Here is an 11,716-nt window from a genome sequence, read left to right as displayed (position 1 = left end):
ACACACACACTTCCATATGGTCATTATGTATTCATTTATGAAGGGTCGTCTTAGTAAAATTACAAATTCCAGACAGGTAAAGACAAACACTTTGAGTGTGTGTGTGTGTGTGTGTGTGTGAGACCTCTACTCACTGCCTTCCACTTACAGGTACCGCAGCATGAGAAGACATCACAGCCTGCCTGTTTCCAGAGCTTTTTTTTTCCACCATTTTGATCCATTCTGAATCATTGAGTTATCCACCCAGATTTACTCATGTATTCGAGTGTTAATGTAGCCTCGGTAAATTGTATTTGGTGTCTGTCTCTTATAGAACACAGTGTCCCTCTGAGGATGGGCTTTGTTAAATAATGAAAGTGGTTAAGTAAGCTTGTGAAGCACAATAGTAACAATCTGCTTCAGTGAACCATTCAGGAGGGAAGTCTGTGTTGGTATGTGTGTGTGAATATTCTAGAGAGAGTATATAAGGGATGAATACATCACTGTGTGTCCCCAGAGTCCTGTTCACACAGTGAGAGTGACTAGAGAATGTGGCAGGGAGTGTGTGTGTGTCTGGGCATTGAGGAACCCAGGGACCAGAAAATTCTCAACTCCCATCACACCACCTGGCGTCACTTCTGTTGCAGGTCGCATTCCAACACTGCAAAGATGTGTCCTTGTCTCCTTCCTCTGTCTCCTTGAAGCTGTTAACGCGTCTCTTTGCTTTGCTATTCAGTCACGCAGTTAACATGAACCCAGTTTGTATTTTAATAACCGATACTCCCTTTTCCTTAGTCCCTTTTCTTCCATTAAACTGACAATGTTTTATGATTTTCAGATGGGAACGGTCTTTAAACAGCTCTCATAATGTGTCACACTGCAAGAGCAGGAAACATTTGGGAACAGACAAGGAAGTCACTTAGAGCCAGTAGAAGCCTTTATGAGCAATGCTGCCCTCTGCTGTTGGACTCATGTAACTCTAATCACTTTTCAATACAAAACAGACCCAATGTCACAGGAGTTTCTTATACATGCCTTTATTCACATTAGTTCAGCTGTTATACATTGTTGACTAGTCAACGGGAAGTCTACAGGGAGTAACGTCACACTCCCGGGGAGGCGTGTGATAGGTCGAGCTCCGGCACACAAGGCTGCAACGTACACCTCCAATCCGGCATAGTGCATCTATGTGGAAACTTCTAGACGACGGGCTCCGCTGAGAGAGCCCCTGATCCAGGGAGAGGGAGTACTGAAACTGATTGTCTTGCTGTACAGTTCATTAGTGCCCGTGGATACAGGACGTTTCTCTCGGCGCCTTCGAGAAGAGACTGTCGGAGAGACTACATCTTATGGTAAATCTGCATTAAATCATAGGCTATTATCCATAAAACAATCTATAAATTATAACTAACACATATACATACATAAGAAAATAACACTGATTATGGCACATAACTACAACTACTGTAGTAGATAGAAATAAAAACAACAAATAAAACAAACAAGAAAAACTAATGCTAGACAAACAGTATACTGGCTGATAAGACAGTTGACAATAAGGAGCAGTTTATGATAGAGATACACTGGAATTACTGGACTATTGCTTTGGTGTGCAAAGGGACAGCTGTTGTGTTTCCAAAGGGAGAGGGACCTACAGGGCAGCCCTGACAGACCCTCCCAAAAGAAGGGGGGGGGAGGGGGGGGGGTTAGGGCTCTCTCACACACACACACACACACTGGTGCTCATCAGAATCCAGAGAGGTCATTGTCCCTTGCAGGGGAGTTTCCGTTAGGGCTGTTGCCGTTGGCGCTGTCCCAATCGGGTTCCGTCAACCAGTCCTGGGGGGTCACCCCAATGTCCAGGACCTGGGGGTTAGTACGTGACACTGCCAGTCTGGAGTGGGGGGGAGACAACACAGAGAAGACAAAGTTAGGCAACAATGACGCTAGCTGTGATCCCCTCCACCCCACAAATAAAAACAATGGCTTTCACACAGATGTGAACGTGATTAGATTATGTTATCAGATGTGAATGTGATTAGATCATGTTATCAGCGTTTAGCCGTGATTTTAAGCTGCAGTTAGTTCTGATCAGACCATTGTCCACACACACACACACACACACTCTCTCTCTCTCTCTCTCTCTCACACACACACACACACACACACACACACACACACACACACACACACACACACACACACACACACACACACACACACACACACACACACACGTGTCTGAGCTCTCCGGGATAAGAAGCAGGTCACAGGAGAAGTGGAAGGCGCTGACGAAATGATTCCGTGGGCTTCCGGAGGATTCTACACACCCGCAAGCATAATAACCTGCTCCACTTACTGTACCTGACTGCGGCCTCCACGTCTTAATCCACGGCGACCCGACACAATGGCCTAATGAGTCGCTTTCAGGTTAAGCCTTAACACAAGCCCGGCTGCCCAACGCTACCAGGAGGCCGCGTGTGTGTTTGAGACGGGTGGAACTGGCGCAGGAATGGCGTTAGGACTCTTAAAGTCCCCTTCCTTACCTCGTCTCCTTCCCTTCTCCCAGGCCTTTCACAGCATGAGAGGAAGGGAACGGGGACACGCAAGGGAGCCACTTCGGAGTATCGAGACACGGCCGGGGCATCTAGGGCTACGGAGCTATAGTGAGCGGGCGATGGGGTTTGAGGACGGGTCAGTGGCGGCGTTATGGATGGGTCAGTAGGTCAGGAGAGAAGACTAGGCAGAAATTAGACTGGGTAGTGTGTGTGGGGGCGGGGGGGGGGGGGTGATCTAGACCCTCAAACACACAAACACAGTTACCTGGAGAAGACTCATAGCTATCCAGAGCGCAGCTGGAGACACAAACAGAGCAGCGGCGTTAAGAACCGTATGCTAGAACGTCAGAACCGTATGCTAGGATGTGAGAACCTGGCTGTCTCCTCTTTTTCCACACTCCTCTCTTCCCCTTTCTTTCTGTCACAGTATCTTTCTATACCCGTTATCGGCGAGTATTTAACGTCTTATTTGTCTTTCCCACGTCGAGTCCCCCTGCTCTCATTTGAGTTTGGTCTCTGAGGTCTCTGCAGTAGCTAGGCTGCACCCGGAGGTGGCGCTGAGGAGAGACAGCGCCCCGTTCAAAGCTGGAATCACGCTTGGGAGGAAATTTGATCGGGCAAATCAACAGTGTGATTTGGGGCGGTGTGGACAAGCGGCCGGCTAGGGAGAGACCGTCCTGGCGTGTCTAGCGGGTCTCTCACCTTGAAAAGGCTTCGTCCAAACCATCCTCCATTTCCTGAAAGATACAAAGAAGTCACGGTGACAACGCTGTACTGATTGTGTAGTTAGTGTTAATTGGTAAACTTTGTATTTTTCGTAATTTGTACATTTGTTATTTGGAATAGAGTATTAGAGTTTATCTGTAGCATCATCTTTGAGTCAGCAGCAACTCTGTGACTCACTGTGACTGTGCAGCGTATATGACATGTGACAAATAAAGGAATCTTGAATCACTACTCTAATCTAGAAGTGGAGTGGATGTGTGCGTGTTTGGGTGTATGTGTGTGTGTGATGTGTGTGTGTGTGTGTTAGGAGCGCGGGGTCTTACCCAGACGGTGTTGTTGTTGTTGTTCTCGGGGGGGCGGTGGTTGTCCACATGACACCCCTCATTGTCATTGGTCTCCAGCACAACGGCGACATGATCGTCAAAGTCCAATAGGTTGCCCGTGGCAACGTCTAGGGAGTTATCAAACAATGGTCAGTCTATGCCAGCAGTGTGTGTGTGTGTGTGTGTGTGTGTGGGGGAAGAAAGGAAGTGTGTCTGTGCATATCACGTTACTTCTTTGAATTTGGGACAGAACTTTCTTACACGAAGGGAGTGTGCGCACATGTGTGTGCGCGCGTTTGGGTGACTGTTTGTGTGTCTTTGTGTGTGTTTTTTGTGTGAGTGTGTGCGTGTGTGTGTGTGTAGCACCTTTGAGACTAGCCGGGCTATTGGATCTCTCAGAACTGTTGGACTCCTCCCCAGCTGAACCAGACTTCACTCTCTTCTCCTTCTCTGCGAGGGGGAGGCACAGAGAGCAAATCACACACACACAAACAATCTGGGCATGGGGGAGTGTGTGTGTGCCACCGTGTGTGTGTGTGTGTGTGTGTGTGTGTGTAGTGGAGTGCATAGCACTATCCCTACCTTCTTTGGCCACCTGCCAGTACTCAAACGCCACTTTGAAGGCCTGGGCCACTGTCAGTGTAACTGCCTGAGCCTGAGAGACAGAGATGAGAGAGATGAGAGAAAGAGAGAGAGAGAGATGAGAGACGGAGAGAGAGAGAAAGAAAGAAACGGGGGGGTGAGGAGGGGACCCACAAGGTTGTTATAGAGGCTACATTAGCTTGATGTCACTGACCTCCCTTGACAGCAGGTCACTAATGGTGACTGCGCAGAAGCCAGCAGGGGACCGCTGCAGCGCTACTGTGACCAGAGGAAGAGGAGGAGGAGAAAGAGGAGGAGGAAGAAAAGGAGGAGCAGGAGGCTATAAAGCATGCAAATGACCCCCGGTGTGAGCGCTCCAGGCCAGGAGAGAGGCTGGCTCCCGTGGCCTTGGCCGGCCTGATAGACTGTAGCAGAGCACTATCTGACACAGAGAATTACAGGGCTGGTGGATAACCAAAGGTCAACTCTCTCTCCTTTCTTCCCCCGCAGAGAAGGAGAGAGGGAGGGAGGGAGACAAAGAGAGAGCGAGAGAGAGAAGGACAGAGAGAAAGAGAGAGAGAGGGAGAGAGAAAACAGGGATATTGGGTTCTGCCAGAAGAAAGGGGGATAAGTGGAGGGAGAGAAGACGAGAGGATAAGTGCCCTTCAGGTTTCCAGGCACACAGGAAGTTGAGAGATGGGATAAAAGGTGCGACCATCTAAGGTTTCCTCTGCTGGTGGTGGTGGTGGTAGTGGTGGTGGTGGTGGTGGGGAGGGGGGGGGGGGGGGGGGCGTGAGAGGATGGTGCTGTTCGAGGGAGGAAGGAGGCGGGAGCAAGACGCTGTGAATCTGGCAGATTTACCATAGTCTCTTCAAGTGGGGCCCATGTACAACAACAGCCGAGACGACGCAGAGTTTTTTTGAAGGTCTGTCTCGTCAACGAGTCTTTCCATGACGCCCACCACGGAACTTGAAAACTTGGAAAGTTTTCGACTTCTGAGGTTACAAATTGGCCAGTCACAAATCGAGTTTTGTCTGTTTAAAACCACCCCGAGACAACTTTAGAGCCCTCCCCCCCCCAGACCACCTGAGATCATGTTAGTATCCAGGCAACAGATGACCTGTAAAAGACCTTCTGAATCGTCACCTCGGCTACACTTCCTGTTTCTGGTTTGGGACTCACCACTTTCCTCTTGGGGCAGATGTAGGCGTGGCACTCTAGGGTCCCGTTCAGTGTGTTCTGGGCGATGTAGGCGAACACCTTGTCGTGCATCTTGTCTGCTGTGCAGTAGGATATCCTAGAGGTCAGAGGTCAAACGCAGGACAAGGTGATGTCACGGGGTGGGGGGGGGTGGTCGACGGGCAAGCGCGCAGACATGCACGCACACACGCGCACACACACACACACCTACCTGTATATGGAGACGTTCTCTAGCAGCTGGTTGGTCAGGCTGTCATGTAGGACGATTCCGTGTGGAGAGACCTTCAGAGCGACCTTGGGGGGCTTCTTCCCACTGGCCTTGGCCTGGAACAACAGAGGAGGGGGGACCGTGAACGAAAGGTCCCTGGTTCGAGACAGGGCCAGGCCACTTGATGAGTGACGTCCCATGCCTCCCGTTCCCTTGAGCAAGGCACTTAAGCCCAACACTAGCTCATAATTGTAAAAAGTCACTTTGGGTAAAAGAATCTGCTAAACTGCAATTTAAAAAAATCTAGAAGCCGACCGTGACTCGGCAAGCAGAGCCAACAGCGCTTCCTGTGTGACACCATGCCTCAGGACGCCGTGCCTCACCGTGGAAACGATCCTCTTGACGGCGGCGGCGGAGAGCTCCTCCCCCTTGGGCTGGTCCACCAGGGTCATGCCCAAGTGTCGGAGGTTAAAGGTCATTCCCTCCACGATGGTCTCCCTGGTGTCTGTCCAGTTCTCCGGCAGCTCTGAGAGAGAGAAAGGGAGGGGGGGGACAGAGAGAAGGAGAGAGAGAGTGAGAGATGGAGGAAGGGAGGGAAAGGGGAGGAGAGAGAAAGGGAGAGAGAGAGGGAGGAAGAGGGCGAGAGAGGGAGGGGGGAGGGGGGGAGAAAGAGATGGGGGGGGGAGGGGGAGAGAGAGGACGTGGTGTTACTAGAGGTGTGCGTGTCTGGGCACGTCCTGCCACGGCTCCAGCCTCGGGTCTGAGAAGTGGATTTAAGGAGGTTTAAAGAAAACACAGCTGAACGTGAAGGTAAATAAAAACAAGGTGGAAGGTCCTGTAAAAGAACATGTTTCCGGTCTGGCTCTGTGTATTTAAGCCCAGTATGTCGGTCAGCGTTGGGCACGGGGCCCCGAGTCAATATTTCCCCCCGAACTGCAGCTCGGTAAACACGGAAGAACAGCCAGCTACTTAACTTATACACACCAACTCTGACACACACGGCCGGAGTCGAGAGCGGTGTTTGTCTTTTCCCAAAGTCCTTGTTTTCAGCTCCTTTCATCTTTTTACGGGGTTTCTGCAGAGCTTTTGTTTATTGTACTATGCGGAATCGGGACGATCGGCCTGACCTGACCCCCCCAGGGGCCGGCCGACCCTCCGGCTCTGTTTACAGACAAGGCTTCCTCGGAGATCACCCCCCCCCCCCCCCCCTCCCCCCCTCGCTCGACCCCCACCCGCTCCCTCTCTATAGGCCGTCTGACCGTGACCTCTCGCTCTGTTTACCGACCCGCCGTCCTCGGGAGGGAGAGCACACGCAGATAAGATGAAAACTTCATAACATTACCTAGAACTTCCCCTCCCGTGGGGACACACACACGCGCACATGCACACACGCACACACACACAGGCACGCACACACACACACACACAGGCACGCACACACACACACACAGGCACGCACGCACACACACACACACAGGAACGCACACACACACACACACACAGGAACGCACAACCACACGATGGAAGAGGTTTGCGATTTTGGCTGGTTCCACAAGCACGGCGCGGTTCACACCGCCAGGCACCGGTGACCCAGATATCATCCGGAGGTCTTTGTTGGGGGGGGGGTCAAAGGTTAGCTACGGCAAGAGAGAAGATGAGAAGATGAAGACAGCAGAGAGCAGAGGAAAACAAGAAAGGTTATTAAGGGCATTAGAGTGAAAATGAGCTTGAGGATCTATCATTATCTTTTTTCCCCCTCGACAAATCACAAAGCAATTCACACCTGGATGAAGAGGAATGAGGAGACGGACAGAGACAGAGAGAGATAGAGAGAGAGATAGAGACACAGTGAGAGAGAGAGAGAGAGAGAGAGAGAGACAGAGTGAAAGAGAGAGAAGGCCAGTTTCAAAACTCATCCATCAAGTCACAGAGCAACGGGTGACCGGCCAAAAACATTTAAACAACCCTCTGAAAACAGTTCAGGATGATGAGCTTTTGTCGACACCAAACTCTAATAAATCACTGTGAAAACCATCAATAGGGACTGGGCACGGCTCTCCGGCTGGCAACTGGGCTGGACCGGCTCCAAGGGTTGCTTGTATGAACATGCGCTATATAAATAATTGACTCCATCTCTATCTAGATCTCCTTCACCTCCTACTCCATCTCTCTCTCCTCCTTCACCTACTCCTCCTAGTCCACCTCCGCTTCTATCTCCTCCTACTCCTCCTTCACCACCTCCATCTCTTCTCCTCCTCCACCATCTTCTCCTTCACCTACTCCATCATCTCTACCTCTATCTCCTCCTCCACCACCTCTATATCTCCTTCACCACCTCCATCTCTTCTCCTCCTTCACTTCACTTCAGGAGGACTCTTCCACCTCCTCCTACTCCTCCACCTCCTCCTACTTCACCTACTCCACCTCTATCTCCTCCTCTATATCTCCTTCACCTCCTCCATCTCCTCCTTTACCTACTCCACCATCTCCTTCACCTAATCCTCCTCCTCTATCTCCTCCTCCTCATCCAGGCTAGCCTCTCTGGGACTGGAGGGCCACAGGGAGAGGGAGGGATGGAGGGAGGGAGGGAGGGAAGGAGCTTGCCTCTATCAGCTATAAACCACAGGACTGTGAAGGGCCATAAACCACCTCCAGTGACCTAGCCAGCCTAGCACGCCCTCATGACTAAACTGCTCAGACACACGTGGCGCAGAACAGCCTGATGCCTCAGTCTCAGACAGCCGGGGACGTCACACATGGGGGCACCTTCACTACGCTCCGAGTCACAAGATTCAACGCGAAAAAAAGAGGGAAAATGAAACTCTGGGTCGGGGGTTCAAGCGTTGTTGCGAACGGCTTTCTGGGAGAGTAAGCCGACTGTCCCCCAAGGAACATTTGATTTACGTATCTATGATTGATTGTTCCAATGTGAATCGGGGCGGTTCCCCAAAAATGCAAAGCCCCGCCTATGAGACTCTCCGGGCAGACTCAAGCAGATGCGTGAAGAGTAATCGAAAGGATTTGAAATAGTATTAGGTCCGCTGAGGAATCCCCCTACTCATAAATCCAGGGGCTGTCCATCATTCCGTAAGGTGGTGGGCCTAAGAGCCTGGGGATACGGGTCAGCTCTAAGGAATGCCTGGGCCCATGTGGGGGACAGACCCAGGCTGTGACTGAACGCTCCCAGAGCCCAGAGGAGGGGTCCGGAAATCGGCCAACCCTGTAAATCAACACAATTACACACACCTCTATCCCCCAGGCGCCTGGCCACACCTGAAATACCAAGTTTGCTGCACGTGCACCTTGGTGTGACGTGTCTTGGTGTGTGTGTGTGTGTGCACCTGACATAAGCGTGTCCCTAACCAGTGTGTGCGATTAGTTCATAGCGAGTGGAACCAGTGTGGATTAGTTCCTAATTGCCTAGCAAGTGAAACATGTTTGTGTCTTCGCAGGTCAGAGGTGTGGATTTGGATCATGTGCCCCGTGTGATATGGGCCATTCTTCCACTCCAAGCTGTCTGGAAGGCTTTGGTTCAGCAACAATCGGCAATCCCAACTTGAACTTGAACCCGGCGAGCTGAGCGACCTGCAGCATTCCTGGGCCGTCGTCATGGTTATAGTGATAAGCAGGGCAGCTAGCTCGGTCCCCTCTGCCAGGATCAAGTGAGATTTAGCTCACCGTCAAAAGTGCTGGGAAACTAGGCAACACATTTAAAGTGTGTGTTCCAGTTAATAGGCTATAACCAGGCACGGTGTTTGTCAAATGGAAAATGGCCTTCGAATAAAATATTTTTCTTAATTGTGTAGCCTAGGACCGTAGGCTACTCCGGAGATGTGAGGCCCATCTGAAAGCTCTGGAGAAACTTTTGAGGGCAAACGGATCGGTCCTCTCTACCCAGGACGCAAAACATCCGAGTGACGAAAGATGCCGTGACATTGTTGCAATGTTGATTTTATTTCGGCAGTGTTGGAACAATGTTTGGGAGTTGCAAAATAATGTTGATTTTATTTCGGCAGTGTTGGAACAATGTTTGGGAGTTGCAAAATAATGTTGATTTTATTTCGGCAGTGTTGGAACAATGTTTGGGAGTAATAATGTATTAATTGACTTTTCAAACGCCAAAACCAACCGCAAGGTGTGTCGCCTAATAGCCTAGGCTACAGATATGTTTGTTTTTAGCCTGTCAGAGAACGCTGTTTCTAACAAAGTGGTAGGCTAAACGAGAGATGATGCAAGAAAACTTCCAAAATCTTACTTTTATGTCGACCCGCGTTCCATGACTGTTTCGCAATACTTGGACTTCGAATAATAGCTCTTCCAGCCGACTTGAGGGCATCCATCGCCGACTTTTCTAAACTGAAGTTTCCCTGGAATATCTAGACCGCTTCCATACGAGGCTGCCGCTCCAGGAATGTTGTTGACTGGGTGTGTGAATGACTGCTGGCCGGAGCTGGCTGCTGAACCTGGACTTGAATTTGGACCACTGTGGGCGGGGATAGCTGTCAATCAAGCCGATAAAGGCGGGTCTGCAACAGGCCAGCACATGATGAGTTTGTGGGTGGCAAGATGAAAATAAGCTTTATCTGATATACATCACAATTAATTTGCAGTTATCCGTCATATATTTCTGATAAGAAATGATATAAAGTGATGAGCATCATGCAACCTCTATAAGTATTTTCCATGGAGGTATAGGTATTTTCACCTAAATTATCATTGGCCTACTCTTGTAGCTACCACCATCTAGTGGACATTGCTTAGAATTCACCTCTGTTCCACTGGTGCAGTCTCAATACATTCTAATATTAATTTCAGATCAAACAAGAGCTATTAAATCACGTAATAGAAGTCCTGTAATTGAAATCCTAAGCATTCTGTGAAACTGATCACCCATTTTAGAACTGAATGGGATGAGTACAGAGAAGGACAAAGACAGAGTTTTCAAACTGCTTGTATCATCATCATCATCACCTGCAATACTTCCTTTAATGTCAGTTGATGGTCAGAGTGAGTGGACACGGCCGGGACCACTTCTGAGAAATGAACTCAAAATGGTGGAACGATGAAAAGATAAACAAAGCACTTTTTTCTTCCCCAAGTCCACCTTTCAACAACACTTTTTAAAATATCAGAACAAAGTCACAACGCCATCGCGGTCCACATGAATACTTTTCCAGGTAGGCGACATGAGAGCACGACATGGTCAAACTCAGAGGTACTTCCCAACACAACACGTCACATAATCATCCCTGTTAAAACTAGAGCAAGAGAACAACCAAACATGATGTAAATATATCAAGGGGAGCCGCTCACTGAAGAGAACCCCCAAAAAATACTTTTACAAATAAATAGATGTTAGAGGAACACCATGACTCTGCTGGGCCACTTTCAATGATCGACCTAAAACAGGAGGGTGACGACACACGACATGACACGAGCTCCGGACGTTCCTCTGCTAAACTAACCCATGACAACTAGCTACTGTCTAAAGTGTGCATGGAGAACAAAACCAAACGCAAATATCAACACTTGGCACTTAAGAACTGAAATCAAAAACATTCCTCATCATAAGTAATAATGTACATTATTGTAAACAGCTAAGATGCCAACTCAAGGGCACAACAGACATAGTGGAAATTAGTTTGGTTCTTGTTTGGCATAGCATGTTTGCTCGTCAACAAATTACCTAATACACCCCCCAAAATGACCTAATACACCCCCAAAATGACCTAATACACCCCCCACGTTGCTCTAGAGGCTCCTAAAGAGAGGGAGGGAGAGAAAGAGAGAGAACAAAGAAGAGAGAGGTGTCTTATAACCATAGCCTAATACCATCCTCTCCTGAATTGTAGTCTTAAACTAAATTGTATAAGAATATCTGAGTGTTCACTAGTAGCCGAGAAGCAACTACAGAGAGAGAGAGAGAGAGAGAACAGAACTACATGGTATTTCATACTGTATCTTAGATACACGCTTACTCTAACCATCGTCATCAAATTCTTCCAAAAGGTATAGGGAGAGAGTGGGGGGGGGTGAAGATGAGTGAAAGAGAGAAAGAGAGAAAGAAAGAGAAAGAAAGAAAGAGAGAGAGAGAGAGAGAGAGAGAGAGAGAGAGAGTGACTGGAGGGGATGTTTTAGGT

General features: G+C 49.2%; 1 protein-coding gene across 1 annotated transcript; it reads right to left on the bottom strand.

Moving 5' to 3' along the window:
• Positions 1-1,006: 1,006 nt before the first annotated feature.
• ldlrap1a (low density lipoprotein receptor adaptor protein 1a) lies at positions 1,007-10,009 on the bottom strand. Its single transcript, XM_084455356.1, has 9 exons — positions 9,832-10,009; positions 5,960-6,102; positions 5,580-5,692; positions 5,351-5,465; positions 4,169-4,241; positions 3,953-4,036; positions 3,587-3,714; positions 3,240-3,274; positions 1,007-1,873 (listed from the first exon to the last, which is right to left on the bottom strand). Exons 1-9 carry the CDS (start codon positions 9,914-9,916, stop codon positions 1,726-1,728), a joined length of 924 nt encoding a protein of 307 aa, XP_084311482.1. The 5' UTR covers positions 9,917-10,009; the 3' UTR covers positions 1,007-1,725.
• Between the last annotated feature and the right edge of the window lie 1,707 nt (positions 10,010-11,716).

Source organism: Borostomias antarcticus, assembly GCF_949987555.1.
Source record: "Borostomias antarcticus genome assembly, chromosome: 21".
Taxonomy (NCBI): Eukaryota; Metazoa; Chordata; class Actinopteri; order Stomiiformes; family Stomiidae; genus Borostomias; species Borostomias antarcticus.
Note: the sequence above shows the minus strand (reverse complement) of the source record. Positions and strands in the feature narration are given on the sequence as shown.